At 48.0% G+C, this 18,713-nt stretch overlaps 1 protein-coding gene across 5 annotated transcripts in view; it reads right to left on the bottom strand.

Annotated features, from left to right (window-relative positions):
* MTUS2 (microtubule associated scaffold protein 2) overlaps positions 1-18,713 on the bottom strand; it is a 703,857-nt gene that overhangs the window by 7,641 nt on the left and 677,503 nt on the right. For all 5 annotated transcript variants that reach the window (XM_054446532.2, XM_054446530.2, XM_054446533.2 and 2 more), the window contains 5 exons: positions 14,757-14,862; positions 9,854-9,927; positions 5,237-5,335; positions 4,029-4,148; positions 1,376-1,473 (listed from right to left, as the gene is read on the bottom strand). In XM_054446532.2, coding sequence (XP_054302507.2) covers positions 1,376-1,473; positions 4,029-4,148; positions 5,237-5,335; positions 9,854-9,927; positions 14,757-14,862 — 497 coding nt within the window. The remainder of the gene's footprint in view (positions 1-1,375; positions 1,474-4,028; positions 4,149-5,236; positions 5,336-9,853; positions 9,928-14,756; positions 14,863-18,713) is intronic.

The raw sequence follows: 18,713 nt of genomic DNA, 5'->3' as shown, positions 1-18,713 counted from the left end.
GGAGTGCCTTCTCCTGGCCTCCCTGCCCCAGGCTTGTGCCTCCACGACAGCAGGTGTCCTCCCCTGCTGGAAATGCTGATCTAGGGGTCTGTGTCTGCCTGCTAGACTGGGAGCTCTGGAGGACAGAGGCCAAGGCTCTGCATGCTGAACTCCCAGCATCCAGTTGGTGCTAGGCACATAACAGATGCTCAGTTAATGTTTGCCGATAAAGGCTGGTGGGTGAAAAAATCAATCCGAGTTGCTTGCTTTGTTGCATTTTTGAAGAATGACAGCACCTTTGAGGAACTGACAGGAATAAGTACCTATGCATTTTAAAGCTGGACAGACTGAGGTCCAGAAAAATCACCTCTGTTGGATAAAGTCTGCACTTGCTCTGCTGACAAGGGCACCTTTGCAGCTTCCGGAGCAATGGGAGCCTGCTGCCCCCAGCACAGCCTTTCCTATGTGCCTCTGAGGTGAGAACAAAATGCCTGCACTAGGGACTTAGTTATGGGGGGCAATGGCTGTGTGTCCATTCATGCATGTGTGCAAGAGCGTATGTATGTGAGAGGATGCACATGTGAGAATAAGCACGTACATGTGAAGATAAGCGTGCACGTGAGTGTGCAAACATGAGGGCATGTGAATAGGTGTGAGGGATTGTATGAGTGAGTGTGTGCATAAGTGTATGAGAGTGAGTGTGCATGAGTGGCAGTATGCAAGTGTGTGTGTAAGTGAGCATGCAGTGCCTGTGTGAGTGCATGTGAGTGTATGCATATGCACGAGTTATGTGTGCAAGGGTAACACACCATGGGTGAGCGCTGAGGAGCCTAGATGAGCTGAGTGGGCAAAGGTTCGGGCCTGGGTCTTACTGATACGGCTCAGCCCTCATGGAAGAGCAGCTGATGAAGCCAAAACCCTGCTTTATCCCCACATTGTGCTGTGTGAGGGAAGAGCCTGAACACCCTTCCTTGAAAGCTGGGGCGCCTCAGAGCAGCGCCCCACAGGGACAGGCAAGACCTGGATGGAAATTGTGAATTTCTGGAAGTTGGGGTATCAGCCAGTGGTGGCTCTCTTTTTAGCCTGGGAACACCCAGCTGGCCCTCCTCTCCTAATCTCTTCCAAAAATAAACCCCTTCCCCTCCCAGTGCTGCAGGAGGACCCTGCTGCACACTTTTGCTGATTTCACTCATTTCTCCCAAGGTGGGACCCGTTGATATGTGGCCAGGAATAGGCAAGATGGCCACAGGGGTGTGTTCTTGTTCTTCAGGTCTTGGGGGAAACAGCAAGAGACTGTGGGGAAAGACTCACAGGCCAGAGTGAGGGAAACTGGATGTTGCAACAAAAAGAAGCTCAAGAGGAAAGTCACTTTGTAGGTGACACCCAGCCCACCTACCTGGTGACAACTGTGTTTTGGTCAATCCTTGCTTTGAGGTCTTCGTTCTGCTGTTGGAGAACCTGGATCTTTTCTTCTAGGATAATGTTCTTTTCTGCCTACAAAGGAAACAGTGTTTAAGAGGTTCTAGCAAGGCCATAAAATAGGGAGTAAACCGGTGCCCTCAGCTCTGGGCATTGGAGGATTATCAAGAACAGCATTTTGCAAACATCAGTTCACAATGCTTTAGTGGGTTGTAAAATCAGGCCAGAGGAATGTGACGAGCATTTCTTCTTTAAATGAAACAGAACAGAAAATGCCCATGTGCACCGTAGGTAGCAAATTTCAGATATTTTTATTTTATATATATTACGTGTGAATGTGTGTGTGTGTGTGTGTGTGTTTCCGATGTAAAATGTATTTCTTATAGTGAGTGTCCCCAGGCCCTTGCCATTGTCAGAGATAAGCCATGAATAGCACTAGGACCTCGTTTGACTACTGGGTCTCATGGTTCTTCCCAAAGGGTCAACCACACTGTAGCAGCATCCTTGGCTAGCCGTGCGTGCATGACATGACATTCTGAATCAATGGAGGGAGGAAATCTAAGTAATGTAAGCACGCTTTTTCCTTTTGAGGCTACGGGCAGCCAGGAATGCAAAGCCCAAGGAATGTAAAGCTGGGTACACTATCCCCAAATCCCTCATCCCATGGCGGTTACTCCCCGGCAATTGATGCCTTTCCCTCTGTTAGCGTGTCCTCGAGGGCCTGAGACCTAGCTGAAGTACAGTTTCATTCTAAGACCAATTTAGAAATAAATTATTTTCTGAAAAGAATGTGACAAGTTCAATGTTAATGTGGTTAATCTTTAAAGAAAACTGTCCCTTGTCCATGAACAGGACTTAGGAATCCTAGCCACAGGACTGGCCTCTGTCCCCCCTCTTCAGCAAGGCACCTCACCCAGCCCTCACTTTTGCTCCCAGGAGATGAAGTGATCAAGTAGGTTCTTTTTTGCCTGGAAAGGTTTCTGGGATGAGAAGCCATATGGGCAGGCAGAAAGCCTGGAGCATGGCTAAAATCAGCCAAGTAAACCCAGAGGTTTGCTGGTGACCCAATGCAAATGGCCAAGCCAGGAGGGGGAAGATGGGTGGCTGCTCTCAGAACAGCTGGTCCCCACACTGGCAAGGCTGCAAGGCAGGGTTCAGCTGAGACAAGCGCTGTTCTGTAGCTCCCCACCAGCCCTAGGCCTGGCCTGAGCTGGGAAGTCCTGGGCTGCTGGAGGGTGCAGAGTGGTCAGCATTGCCCAGAATCTTGGCGACAATCCAGCGTCACCTGGTCTGCCCCCATTAACTGCACCCGTGCAGCAAGAGATGTCTGCAAAAAGGGATGCTTCCAGAGAGAGAGGTGACATGGCCACCAAATGCAGCGGGTGGCCCTAGATCAGCCCCTGGCTTGGTTATACAGAAGCAAGGGACATTTCACAAATGGGGAACTTTAAAAATGTGATGAGATGATCAGTTCCTGCCTGAGACGGCAAGCTAAGGATATAAAACACTTATACAGTATAATATGTGGGCTGTGTGTGTGGGTGGGTGTGTGCCTGTGAGCATGTACACGCAGATACTGCCTTACAGAGAAAAAGTTCTGGAAAGTATAAGCACTGGTAGGAATATGATGTTATAATCTGCTTATTTTTTGTTTATCTTATTTCATAATTTTCCACAGTACACATATTTACTTTTGATAGTATCAAAAGTTTATTTTTAAAGTAACAATAATAAAGGGAAAAAATAAGAATCTGAGATCCTCGGGCCAATTTCCAGATCAAGATGGGCTGCCCTTAGAAGGAGGCTTCTCCTCCACTCCCTTTGCACACTTTTCTGGGACTCTAGCCCTGGCCGGGGGCTTGTGCCCCAGGGTAGGGGGTGAAATCCTGGGTGTTCTGTGCCCCCTAGGGAGCACCCTTTGCTATCTCTGCAGGAGCCACGCTGGCGGGCTGAGATGGGCGAGTGTGGGTGAGAGCAAGGACTCTGTTCTGGACTGAATGTTTGTGTCTCCCCAAATTCCTATGCTGAAACCTAACCCCCAAAGTGATGGTATTAGGAGGCAGAGAACTGGGGAGGGGATTAGGTCCTGAGGGTGAGCCCCTGTGAATGGGATTAATACCCTTATAAAAAGGGCCCCAGGGAGATCCCTGGCCCCTTCTGCCTTGTGAGGACTCAAAGCACTGAGCCAGGGCTTCTTAGCTCCATCTCTGCATCTGTAAAGTGGGTGGTGGCAGCAGCTGCTCCACAGGCAGTCATAGGAGTTAGGAGCAGGCTTGGGGAAAGTGCTCCGTGCAGTGCCTGGGCATCAGGGATGCTGCATCGTGCTGGGTCCCCACATGTCCCCAAGAGAGAGCGAGGAGACAGCACAACTGTGGGAAAACCAGGGCGAAGCAGAAAGAGGCTGCCCGTCAGGAAGGCTCCAGAGTTGGACAAGGTGAGGCCACCTCCAAGTTTCCTTATGAGAGCTCCTAGCTTCCTGGGAAAGGCCAGCTGTGGGATTTTCTGCTTAGGTGTAAGCAATGGGCAGGTAAGGGACACACCTGGCTGAACACCATCAACGATGACATCAGTGATGACAGCAGGAATGTCATGGAGGTTAGTTACTCTCCCGAGCAAACAGACCAACTCACCAGCTTTTCCAGCTCAAGAATCTTCTTTTCCTGCTCATGTATTTGCTGATTCTTCATCTCTAATACCTGCTTCAGACTCTTCATGTCTTCTTCCAAGTGCTGATAAGGAGCCAATGCAATCTACAGAGGCAGAGAGCCATGAGCTGCTGACCAGGGCTCCCGGCAAAACCCAGTATTAACCAATGTCACGAATTCAGCTAAATCTATCCTCCTGGGAAAAGCGCCCTGATGGCAATTGCAACACCAAAGAGAGAGGATGCTCACAGCCTTCCCTGATAAAGGGGCCCTGCTAGTTTCCCACTGAGAACCCTCCTAAAATCCAGTTCTGTGGAGGAGCAGATGAGACATGGCCATCAACCACTGGAAAGTCTGACTCCAGAATTGCTGGGGGCTGCCAGCCTATGCCCAGCAGGGAATTCATGGGGTAGAAAGAGTAAACCCAACACTGGCTTTTAACATTCACCCGGCCGACTTGATTCACCAGGCAGCTGGGACTCTTATAGGTCCCACCTATGCCCATAAAGAGCTCAGGCATAGGAAATGAGCAAAGTGGTTTAAGAAGCAGAAAAGCCATTTTAGAAAAAGTCATGTTGTAGTGCTGCAGGATATAACAAATTAAAATATAGTGTGTCCTGTTAAATCCAAATTCAGATAAATGACATTTAAAAAAATTCAGTATAAGTATTGCATGGGACATACTTATACTCAAAAATTTATTTATCTGTAATTCAAATTTAACTGGGTGTCCTGTATTTTATTTGGCAACCCCATGTTAGAGGGAAGGAGTTTTGCCAGCTTTTCTGGAAAAAATCCCCCTCAACCTATGAACGCATGCTGCAGCCAAGGCTGCCCCACGTCAGCTTAAAAAGTTGTGGGAGAACGGGCTGGAAGGGGTGGTCAGGCCAGCGGGGGAGGGGGGGTGGTTTCCAGACCATGCTTATCATAGGAGCCCCACGACTCCAGTTGGGGAATGCTGTGGAATTTGGCAAAAATAACACGTAGCTGGAGAAACCCACAGCTGCTGTCTGTCTCAGGGGAGAGCTGCTGACAGGAATTGTTTAAAAATCCAGGGGAGGTCGTGACCAGCTGTCACTTTGGCAGCAGATTCACAGAGAGGCCTTGTCTTGGGACGTGACTGCTGAGGGAGTCCCTCTGCCTCGCTGGGGCGGGGTCCCTGCGGGGCTGGAAGCCTGGAATCCAGAAACTACCTCCAGCTGCTCCTCTGTGTTCTTCCTCAAGGCCTCTTCGAAGCGGCGGGCTCTGTCCCGCAGAGACTGGCTCTGGAAGGTCAGCGTGTCCACCTGGTCCTGCAAGTAATGATACAAGGAGTCCAGCTGGGGCCACTACAGATAGCAGCCACCATAGCCTGGGCAGCTGTGATCAGCGGGCCACCACTGTGCCCTGGGCATCCTCAGAGTGTTTCCCTTGGGGCTGAAGAAAGAGGTGCCAAAGGAGAGCCCCCACAACCACACGACAGAGGATGATTTCCCCCAACGCCTGCCCTCGGTCGCTCCTTCTTAGTGCTTTGTCAGGAAGACACCACAAAAACACTGTGAACTGGGGGCATTTCACAACATCTGACCCCACAGAGGCAGACAATCCTCAGAGAGAATCCTCAGAGGTGCCTCTTGTCCAGGAGGCACCTAGCCCCGGCTCTGGGAAGGACTGTGATGAATGTATTTCAAAGATGTATTCTCATTTAGGAAGCTCAATCCAGAACCCTTCAAACCCTCCTTGACTTCTTTCTCTCCCTTGGGACCCCTCCCACATCACCAAACCTTCTATCACCAAGTCCATAATCAAGTCCTGCCATCCTGCCTCCTGAATGTCCCTAGAACCCACAGACTCCCCTGAGCTCAGGCCACTCTGCCGGCTCCTTCCTGGCACGGTTCCTCTTTTTTTTCGGAATTATCACTCCTTTGCCCTCACACTGCAGTCAGGCACTCTTTCTAATGTGCAAATCGGAACCTGTCCTTCCCCTATGTCCTAACCCCACTGCCCTCAGGGTGCAGTGCACACTCCCTAACACAGCATCCTCCCAGCCCCGTTGCCTCCCTTTCCTCTCGCGGCCAGCTCTCCTGGCAGTGCCTACCTCCAGCCAGCTCCCTCTCACTCCCGCTTCACTCTGGCTCCCACACAGTCTTCCTGGCCTCAGGACTGGGTCGCATGTCCTTGATAGGAGCTGCCACGTAAGCTGACTCCACACAGTCTCCTCCTCCCTGCTCAGACCCGCCCTGTGGCCAGACTGGCACTCCCAGCCCTCAACTTTCCCATGCCTGCCAGCTAGGCAGGCAGCTGGCTGCTCTCCACCTGCAGGTTGAAGGAATACAGGCATGTCTACGGAGACACTGCACCCATTCCCCAGGTCCCAGGGCAGATGCACCTGCGCTGACCCTGCCCCACTCAGCTCCGGCCATGACTCTCAGGACCACAGGCTGGGAAAGGACCACTGATGCCCAAGAAGACCTTCACCCTTCATGTCTCACTCATGCAGACCAGTCCAAAGCTCTTTGCTCAGCACCATTTCTGTAATATCAAAACACAGAAACTAGGGTCTCCCATGAACTCTTCTAAAAAACATATAGATATAGATATAGATATACATATAGATATAGATATAGATACATAGATACACACACACACACACACACACATAGAGAGAGAGAGAGAGAAAGAGAGACAAAGACAGAGACAGAGACAGGGTCTCACTCTGTTGCCCAGACTGGAGTGCAGTGGTACGATCTTGGCTCACTGCAACCTCCACCTCCCAGGCTCAAGCGATCCTCCCATCTCAGCCTCCCAAGTAGCTGGGACTACAGGTGTGCACCACCACACCCACCTAATGTTTGTATTTTTAGTAGAGATGGGGTTTCGCCATGTTGCCCAGGCTGGTCTTGAACTCCTGACCTCAAGTAATCCACCCGCCTCGGCCTCCCAGAGTGTCGGGATTACAGGCATGAGCCACCATGCCTAGCCTCCCATGAACTTTTCTGGCAAGAGAAATGGTATCATCCCACCAAATAATGGGAAGTGATATTGTGAATGCTAATAAGTGTACACAGTGACACTAACATGGGAAGCACTGGGCTTGACTGCTTACTTTCTTATGGTGGAGGACCCGGGTCTGCAAACCTCCCTGAGTAGGTTTCTTTTCCTCTTTTTTGTTCTCTTTTCCAGTTACTTCCTTTTTTTTTTTTTTGACAAAGACTCACTCTGTCACCCAGGTTGGAATGCAGTGGCATGATCTCAGCTCACTGCAACCCAAGCCTGCCGGGTTCAAGTGATTCTCGTGCCTCAGCCTCCCGAGTAGCTGGGATTACAGGCCCCCACCACCACGTCTGACTATTTTTTTTTTTTTTTTGAGGTGGAGTTTTGCTCTTGTTGTCCAGGTTGGAGTGCAGTGGCGCGATCTCGGCTCACTGCAACCTCTGCCTCCCGGGTTCAAGCGATTCTCCTGCCTCAGCCTCCTGAGTAGCTGGGATTACAGGCATGCACCACCACGTCCAGCTAATTTTGTATTTTTGGTAGAGACAGGGTTTTCACATGTTGTCCAGGCTGGTCTCAAACTGTGACCTTAGGTGATCTGCCCGCCTCAGCCTCCCAAAGTGCTGGGAATACAGACGTGACCCAATGCGCCCCACCCACATCCGACTAATTTTTTTGTATTTTTAGTAGAGACAGGTTTCACCATGTTGGCCAGGCTGGTCTTGAACTCCTGACCTCAGGTGATCGCCCCCCTCGGTCTCCCAAAGTGCTGGGATTACAGGCATAAGCCACCGCGCCCAGCCTACTTCCATTTTATTTTTAAGAAATAGAAGTTCCCACAGTGCCATGAAATGCAAATGCCAGTGCATTAGGGCAGTACGCCGCAGGTGGGGGCTTGCACGCCTATAAGCTGAAATGTTCATCACGGCCCTGGCAGTGTAGCAGGTGACCTAGCACAGATCACCTGCTACACTGACTACAAAAATGACTCTCCCTCCATGGCTCCTATACCAAACCTCCTCATTGTTGCCAGAGAAAGCATTTCTTTTAAGCCTCTTTCCCTCCATTAAAAAACAAAACAACAGCAAACTCGTCAGGCAATTACAACATAGGATGGATCTAAGATACCAAACTGATGTTTCTGCCTTATTCACCGTCACTCAAAACAGATCTGCAGGGACAGAATGTGCTGTTGCAGCTAACTTGGGCTGGCTTCTTTATGTCATGCTAAGAGGCAAAAAGACCTGGCTGGAGCCAACCAACAGCATGACAATAATCACAATAAATGTAACAATGCTTGTTATTATTACAATAGTTACAATAGCTGCCACTTATTAGCAGTGGTCTAAGCCAACCCAGGGCTATCCACTTTTCACTCATTATTTCCCTTAATCTGTTCACACCTTGAAAAAGATACTGTCATCATCCTTATTTTAAAGAGTAAACTAAGGTTTACAGAGGCTACGTAACTCTCCAAGATGTGAAAGCTAGTAAGAGCTAGTGCAGCGGGGATTTAAACAAAAACTCAAATCTATAACCACCAAACCTGTTTCTCCAGGTGCCTGTAGACCAAGGAGGTTGGCTTGAGCAATTCCACCCTCCTTGCACCAAAAAACCTCCAGCCCAAACGGATTCTGCTGGACAGTCACAACAAACATATGCCCAGTTCAGGACCATCTGGTGACAGTAGCAGGGCGCAGACTCCCAGACAAGACAAAACTCTCATTTCTTTGGGTTTGGGATTGGATGGGATTTTTGTGATATCGCTGTATGGCTGTCACTTTCCTGATTTGTGTTCCTTTAAGGATAGCACAACTATTGGTGCAGGATGTGTATACGAGGAAGGCAGTCTGGGGTTCACTGGCCAAGGGCAAACCACACGAGCACAGTGCAGGCATAACACATTTTAGTTTTTGAAGAGTACACTGGAGAGTGTGACCCTGGGTCTCTCCACAATCCTGGACTCTTGACGGGGCAGGCTCAGTGCCACATATGTTGCCAGAGGAAAGTGAGCTATCGAAGAAGCAGAATTCCTGCCTACGTCTTACAGCTACGGGATTCACCTCCCACAATTTCCAGATGAGAGTGTGCCTAACATTTAAAAAATAATTTTGCTGTGATTGGAATTGCTACACTTGGAAACGGAAGCAGGGCCCCCAGCGTCCCCCTGGCTTCCCAGGCAGCTCTTCCATGGGGCTGGGGGTTGTCAATGTCTTTTCACAGAAGCAGCTGCCTGGGTCTCTGTAAGGCAGGAAGGAGACACAGGTGATCTGGGACACCCTGCATTCTCTCCTTAGAGGCCTGCAGGACACCAGGCAGCTCCTCTGGCATCTGAGACCAGCGTTTCCTAAAGGTGGCAGTGAGAGGAAGAGAAGGCGCTTTTCGTCTCAGCCACCTCCAGGTAACTGCAGCCCCTTGTATAAGTCTCAGAGCAGGTTCTGTGAATTCTGACCCGCACAACCCTCCTTGCACCGTTACCCCTGCCTAGAACACTCTCTTCCCCAAGTCCTCCTCTTGCTTTGAACATAGCTCAGTTACTCCTTGGATACTCCAGACCACAGCAAGTGCAGAGTAATCTCTCTGAATGTCTGTAGCATTCACCAACTGTATTATTCATTTGGTGCAAGCATGTGTTACCTGTTGTCTGATACTATTTGCATCACAGCTCTCTGAGCAGACAGCACATTTCTTAAGGGTAGGGAGTATGACCTATTTACCTTATATTCTATTGTTTAGTACAGGATTTAGTACACAGTAGGTGCTGAATGAATGTTTGTGGGTGGGAATAATGATGCTGCCATTATCTTGATATCAGGTAAGAAAATTAAAGAAATACTAACCTGCAATGACAACCGCAGTTTTTCAAAGTTTTCTTCCAATTCTTTCTTTTCAAGCTCATGAGTGGACATCAATTCTGGAAAGAAGACATTAAATTGTTAAGTTGATCTTTCTTTTGAAAAGGATAAAACAAGGCTCTTTTGGCAGACTACGACCCGTGAGTTCAGGTAAATAAATGACTCCCGTATAGCAGATTCAAGCCTAAGGGGACTCCTCCACTGGTTTGAAATTGTATGTCATGACCGGGTTAGTATTTAGGAGAGAGAAAGAAAGGAGGGACTGGGGAAAGGGAGGGAAAAAGAAGATGGGGGCAGATAGATCACATACGAACACACACAGACCACACACTACACACACACACCCCTACCACACACACATATCACATACACACACACCACATGCCACACATACACATACACACCTACCACACACACATCACACACACACCACACGCCACACATACACACCTACCACACGCACACATCACATACACACCACATGCCACACACACACATCTACCACACACAATCTCACACACACCACATGCCACACATACACATACACACCTACCACACACACATCACACATACACCACACGCCACACATACACACACACCTACCACACACATCACATACACACCACATGCCACAATCTACCACACACAATCACATACACACCTACCACACACATCACATACACACCACACACATCACATACACACACCACACACACATACACACCTACCACACATTCACATACACACCACACACACATACACACCTGCCACACACACATCACATACACACACACCTACCACACACATTCACATACACACCATACACCAGACACACACACACCCCCCACCACACACACATCACATACACACACACTATATGCCACACACACACCCTTACCATACACACATCACATACACACACACTACACGCCACACACATATACACACCCACCACACACATCACATACACAGCACATGCCACACACACATCTACCACACACGCATCACATACACACGCTACATACAACACAGCACATACATACATCACATACATACCACACACACACACACTTACCCCCCACACACCCCACACATGCCTACCACACACACATCACACACATACACCACACACCACACACACCACACACAATCGCATACACACTACATGCCACACACACATACACACCTACCAATCACATACATTATATGCCACACACACATACACACCTGTCACACACACCCCTGCACACACTCCCCCACATATACCACACACACCCCCCCACACATACCACACACATCATGCCCCCCACACCCCCACATACACACACTACACACATCCCACATACACATACACACCACATACAAAGCTACACCACACACCCACTACACACACCAGACATTCCTCCACATCCCCACATATATACACTATACACACCACACACATATATACCATATACACACCTACCACACACACATATATACACCACACACATGCATAACACACTCACACACACCAATCACCTCATAACCTACCATGTCCGCACACCTCCAAATCCATACACATTTACACACACACACTTACATGCCCTCCCCCCACATCCTTACAGCACCCACACCTTTGTACACAACACATACCCACACCCCCCACACCATACACCACATACACACACCACACGCCACACATTCCCCATAAACACACCACACATATACACACACATGCACACTCCCACACTACACACACTATAAACACCCGCACACACACCACACACACACATCCACATTCCCATGCCTCCCACCACACACACACAAACCCGCACACCCCCATACCTCCTACCACACACACACACACACAAACCCGCATCCCCCACATACCTCCCACACCACACACACACACACACACACACACACTCTTCTACATTCAGCTATACCACCATCCTGCCCAAGTCAGATCCTTTGTTCACATTATTCATTGATTCTCTAAACTGTTCTCATGGCAAAATAACTAGGTAATTAACATTAAATCCCATTTTCTTCCCCTCCCAGGATCACTCTTCCTTCCCACTGCGAAGCAGCCATCTGGGGCTGAGGAAAGCAGCGGAGCTGCGAGCAGCCATCCTGCCAGCCGGGCTCGCCAGCCAGGCTCAGTGCTGTGTCTACACGGACACTTTGGTAGCCTCTTGGCTGCACTCTGAGAACCACACATCCCTGGGATTTGCTTCAGCAAAGATTCAGTGTTAAGACAACTCAGATGCAAGGAAGAACTAATTGGACTGGTTCCTCTTGGAGGGTTTGAAACAATTCTGTTCCGTGAAAAGTGTCATCCCAGCAATAATTTGCAAGTTAGGCAGAAAGAGATGTCATGTAATAGTTATTAAGCAAATGGATTCTATTTTCCTCCAGATGGGAAGAGTCTTATTAGCTGGGTGAAGCCCATCTCATTCTGGCTACACAAGCAATTTGTTTTCATGTTATAATGAGAGGGAAGAGGGTCTCATTAATCGGCCTGGATCATATCATATGCTCAGAATGGTAGTGTACTGGAGACCGACAATTACCATTCTGGGTGGCGTGTGCTGCAATTAGGAAAAACTTTGTGGTTCTCATTGACCCAAATCTTTTAACTAATGGTGGTAAGGGTCACTAAGAAATCCAGTTGTTATAGCTGACATTTACATTTGGAAAAGAAATGTTTGTGTTGATTTCATTGATAGAGAACCATATGGCCTTTCCGGTCTGCCTGCCTCTGACTAAATGATTAGTGTTACAGTCATCGAGAGCAGCATCCTGACCATAATAATAAATTTTTTAGTTACCATTACCTACACCCACATGGCCTTGACATCATGTATAATTCAAAGACCTTCAATGTGGTGTCTGAGTGAGACTTTGTTAGTCAGAAAAATCCACCAGATCTATTTATGTGAAAATCCAGAAAGAAAAGGCAACACCATGTCTCACTGCACCATTTCCACTCACGTTCTTTCTCGTGAGACCAGCTTCCTCTAGTGACAGATTTCAGGGCGTTTTCAAAGGATCCCAATGCCCCAAGGGAAAAGAAGAGGCAGTATCCATTCTGAAGATGACATAAACCATTGCTAATATCTGTGTCTTCATGATGTATTTCTTTATTTCAAGCTCATGACACTGTCTCATGCTTAATACGGTGTTTAACACAATGGTCCTCAAGTTTTCCTGCATATCAGAATCAACTAGGGAGTTTTAAAGCCTTCTGATGCCTGGGCTGCACCCCAGAGCAATTAAATTGGAATATCAGAGGGAGGAGCCACAAATCAGTACATTTTTAAAAACTTCCAGGTGGTTCCAATGTGTAGCCAAGGGTAGAGACCAGTACTCTGAGTGTGAAACACACTACCAGGACCGAGGCAATCATTTAACTAGTTCCCAGGAAAATACCGTCCCTTGCCTCCAACTTGGTCACTTGCTAATAGTTCCCAGAGGTAGTGGGGGTGGTGCTTGAGGGCGACAATAACACAGACCTTGGTTATGGCACACTGGGTCTTGTTCATAGAGAACATTTTTACAATAATAAAAACTCTGATGCTAATTCTCAAATTGTAAAAGTTTATCAATGTATTGTTAACTGTCATTGCTTTTAATACACACTTTTTTTTGAGGCGGAGTTTCGCTCCTGTTGCTGGAGTGCAATGGCGCAATCTTGACTCACTGCAACCTCTGCCTCCCTGGGTTCAGGCGATTCTCCTACCTCAGCCTCCCGTGAAGCCAGGCCACCGTGCCTGGCTAATTTTTGCATTTTTGGTAGAGACGAGGTTTCACCATGTTTGCCAGGCTGGTCTTGAACTCCTGACTTCAGGTGATCCACCTGCTCAGCCTCCCAAAGTGCTGGGATTACAGGTGTGAGCCACTGCTCCCGGCCTTTAATACACACTTTAACAACCAGCTGACTGGGAGGGAAAAGTAAAGCGAGAGGAAGTTGAAAAATAAATTGTATGTATTAATGTAAATGCATGCGAAAGTGTAAAATGCTGCCTCTTTCACAAAGGAAAATCTCACTGGAACTTAGTAATGATGCTGTTATGACCCACGTAAAACCCAAAGATAATTCAAAGTTACAAAAATGTAGAAAGAAAGATCTGGAGACTTAACGCACACCCACAGTGAATGTGGTCTATGAGTGTAAGCTCTGGATACCCCGATCCAACCAGATGCTGCAGTGGCCCGGAGAGCATCACAAATATGAGGAAAGTGTATCCATGCCGGGGCTTCCATTTGTTTTTGTAAGGCCATAAAAATCATAAAGCCTAGCCGGGTGTGGTAGTGGGCACCTGTAATCCCAGCTACTCGGGCTGGAGGCTCCAACTGAGGCTGGAGAATCGCTTGAACCCAGGAGGCAGAAGTTGCAGTGAGCTGAGATCGCAGCACTGCACTCCAGCCTGGGCAACAGAGTGAGACTCTGTCTCAAAAAAAAAAAAAGGAAAAAAAACCCATAAAGTGCTCTATTTCCATGCCTGCTTTAGACAGTGGCCCTCAAGTGTGGCTACACATTAGAATCCCCTAAGCAGTCTTAAGAAATCTTGATGCTTACACTGCATTATGGACCAAGGACATCAGAATCCCTGGGGTGGGACTGAGGCTGGCATTGGTCTTTTGTTACAGCTCCCCAGGGGACTGGGAATTCCAGTATTCAGCAAGGTTGAGGATAACTGCATTGGAGGAAAGAAGCAGCTAACTACCTGGATCCTTAATTCCTATCTCTTCTTTTCCCAGGAGCCAACAGGAAAAAATGCACCAGGAGGGAAAGATAGGAAAGGAGGGACAAGAGAGGAAGGGGGGTTCCACACATCTGCAGCAGGAAAGGCTCGGACTGCACCACCCACCCCTGCCTGCCGCACATGAGGCTGGGAGCTACCTTGGACTTTGTGGTCGTGGTCATCCTGCAGGATTGTGATGGCAACTGTGTGATTATTTTCCATCTCTAGGAGAGCAGCATCATGGCTGGCGGTGAGATCTTCCACCTGGAGGAGAGTCGCAGTTACTGGTTAGACAGAGAGCTGCTTGGAGAACAGAAGTGGAATTCCGTGAGTGGAAAAGGTCCGTGACCCAAACCATCAATGACAAGTCACAGCCTCGTGCCAAAGCAGGAGAGTTGGACTTTGGTGGTGATGTGGCAGCCCTTGGAATCACGGGGAGGTCACTGCCACAACCTGGCTCTTCACAGGAGGGTCCAACTCCAGGCAGGGGATCACTGCCTGAGGTACCTCTTTAGAGTCCTGAGTGTGGCTCCTGGACCATCCCCTTCCCACTCCTAGTCCATCCCCTTGCACCGCTATGAGCGATGACGGCAAAGGAAAAGAAAAGGTCCTCCCTATGAGGTGGTCTGTTTCCCAGTGGCAGGGGGAGCTACAGTACACAAGGTAAGTGGAGGGAACGAATACTTATTAGGCTGCCCAAGATAGGCTACTCTACTTAACCCTCAGAGCCACCTTATGAAGTATAGCTTTTTATGCCCAATTGACAGATGTGGAAACTGAGGCTCAGAGAAATTTGAAATGTTTTGCCCAAGGGCTAATAAATGGCAGAGCTAACAGTGAGACCCAGGTCTGTCTGACTCCAAAGGTGAGGCTCTTTCTAATGCACTATTGTTTTGTGTTGACCTCCCCCAAGCAAGACTAGCAACGAACACCTTAGGATTCTCTCGCCAATACCAGGTGAGGCTGGCAGGTCTGTGTGTCTCTTTTTAAACATAAGGTTGCCCACCAGATTATAACTTGGACCTTCTGCTCAGGCAACGTGGTGCTCCTGGGAAGGGCTGCCGCTTCCCAGCTGCAGGAACAGGTCTAGCAGTTTAATCGCAAGTAGTGCAGCCAGTCCAGTCCAGGATTCTTCATTTTCATGTTTCCTGACCCCGTCCCCTACCCCTCACCTGCCTGCCTACCAGGTTTACTGTTTTTCTTATTGTTATTGTGGCTGTTGTTTTAACTTCAAATGTATGACTTGCAGGAGTAATTGCCTAAAACGACCTCTCCCTATGATTGCAAATCTCTCCTGGATGCACTACAACAATGTTTATCCAAATTCTCTGTCAGTGATTCACTGTGAAAATCACCATTGTACACAATACCACAGTGCACACACCCACACACAACCACACCCAAAACCAGTTTCACAAAAACAAAACTTCCCCTTCCATTTGGAAAAATCTGGTTTAAAAATGTTTCCTCTATTTTACTTTGTTTTACAAAACGCTAGTTAGAGGCCACTACATTTATTTCACAAGCTACTACTGCATCAAAACTTGGCATTTGAAAACCACTGAACTAGAAAATGTGTGCTGGTCTTGAAGCTCCTTGGTGGCCCAGTTAAGAAGACATTGCTTCTAGCTGGTCATATTCAGCCACCTCTGGGCTCCCACATTTCTCTGGGGAGAATTCACAGGCTAACCTTTGATCTGAATGGAGAAAGGGCTCTCCCCAAGAAAGGAAGCCTGCCTGTGAAGTTGACACATGAGGATATATTTGTTTTAAAAAAGGGTGGATTCCCATTCTGGATACTAAGATTTCATCAAAAAATTATGCTGACTTCTCTCTCTTATGGTAAATGAGAACTTCATCCACTAAAACAAATATCACTGGGGACCCATGGCATTAGGAAAGCTGCATCGCGGTGTGAGAACGGACGTGGTGCACAATGGCTCACTTCCATTTAAAGGCCATTCTTGATCAAACGGTATTTACTTGAAGCTCAGAGCTATGAACCCACCAGCAGAAAGGCTGATTACAACAGTATTTAATTGTCCAATTCCTGTTTATAGGAGGTTTTCATGGAATCTTTGTCCAAAACCTTTCAATCTGTTGGAAAAATAAATCACTGATTTAAAAAAGTAAATATCTTTTCTTTCTGCTCCATTACAGATGTCACTTAGGCCATGGCACACTGTAAAAATACAGGCCCCCACTTCCCCCGCCCCACACACACACTGTTTGGAGGGTTGCTACACAGTTCAGGAGAGCAAAAAACCTTTCATCGGTCCTTGGCATGATTCTAATTTATTCGGTGCTTACACAAATGATCATGAGTGGTTTCAGAAAAGACAGACAGATGGAAGAACTAAGTTTCAGAAGAATCCCATGAGTCCCAGGAGGTGGATGTGCCCTGACCGGCAGTACTACACTGTGTTTGTGGCATCAATGTATGCCATGCTGGCTTGCTGGAAGGCATGCCTTTGATTCATTGGTGATGGAATACCATGCCCATTGTATTAAGGGTAATGTAATGGCATGATATATTCCTTACAACCTTTCTGAGGTGCTTTTATGAATTAAATACTGATCTCTTAACTCTAAAAGTTCATATGGAATTAGAGAAATGGCCAGTATGTTAGGAAGGAAACTAATGGGAGCCCATGAGTCAAAAAATCTGAACACAATAATCCCCGCTCTTTAGTAATTCAGGTTTCATGCAACTTTATGGTTTTTTAAAAATGTTATCTCAAAGAGGAAGGAGCTGTCTACTGTTGGCCGTCCTCTTTCTTGTCATAATATTAATCCATATAACATCTTCTCCTATGGTTCTTGGCTTCTTTCTATAGCACAGGTTCACATTTATGAAGCAGCCAATAAGAATTCCCAGCCTGAGAGGACCTTGAAACCAGAAGGAATTGGAGGAGATTTAAACAAGCTGACCCAAGGAAAGCACAAGATCTTTCTATGCATTTAAGATCATCAAATCAAAGATAAAAGTGCTCGACCATTATGGCCTATGGCAAACTCGGGCTGGCTGAAGCATCCTTCTCTTCCATTTAGAACCCTGGTGAGGCCCCTTAGACCACCACTGGGCTGTCCTCCTCCCTCCTCAGAGACAGAGTTCTGGGCTGGGCCATGGAGGCGTCTGTCAACACGGCCATCCAGTAGTAGTCCTTGTTCTATGGAAAAGCAGCTGTTCCCTGTGACACGACTCCATTCCCGCAGTTGCCGGCTACTCAGCTGGGCTGACGGACAGCAGAGCACAGGGTTGGAAGACCACCCTCTCAGACGGGTAAGAATACAGCTGTGGGTTGACTTCATTTAGCCATTTACAAAATGCAATGATCTAGGGCTTTGGCAAGTCACTTAGAGAAGACTTAGATTTCAAATGAAGAAACGTGTGTTTTACACTGTCTCAGCTTCACTCATTAAACCCAAACCAGATTAAACTCCCATTTGCGCCCATCCTACATGGGATGAGAGAGAGGGAGGCTGCCCAGGCCCACTCTCTCCCACGCTCTTAATGACTTTCCTTTTTAGATAACAAGGGGGCCCTCCTTCACTTGGTCTGGGCTTACAGTATCCTGGACACCGGCTCAGAGCCATGCCAGAGCACCCAGTCGGCTGTCATCCCATGCGGGGCTGTGCCTTTGCCCCTCTGCAGCCCTCCACGCAGGCAGGTGTTGACAGAGGCGCCATCTCCACTGCACTGCCTCCTCCCAGAGCATGGAACCTCTGGGCTGTAATGGCAGGCTCTGATGCTGAGAGACGAGGGCCCCCAGGGATCTCTTTCTATTTGATTAGAGAGAATGTGGTTTCCGCTGCACGGCAGCTGTGAGCCTGCTCTGCAGGAGGGCTAAGGAGGCATAATGCAGATGATGGACAAAGTGGCCTCCATACATTTGGATTAATCCTGGGATGCTCTTCCTTTAATCATTTAGTCTAAAATGATTTCCTTACGAAAGCATAGAAAGTGTATCCTGGATATGAGACCAAGCAAATTTAAACTCCAAAGGCTGAGCTCTGCTGCTCCCTATGAAGGAGGAATCTCTGCTGAGACTTGATGGAGCAGAATCATCATGCATCCAGACCGGCAGTCCCTGAAGTGAGTGGCTCTGGAGCAA

Source organism: Pongo pygmaeus, chromosome 14 (genome assembly GCF_028885625.2).
Source record: "Pongo pygmaeus isolate AG05252 chromosome 14, NHGRI_mPonPyg2-v2.0_pri, whole genome shotgun sequence".
Classification (NCBI taxonomy): domain Eukaryota; kingdom Metazoa; phylum Chordata; class Mammalia; order Primates; family Hominidae; genus Pongo; species Pongo pygmaeus.
The sequence above is the reverse complement of the archived record's forward strand: the minus strand, read 5'-3'. Positions and strand labels throughout refer to the sequence as shown.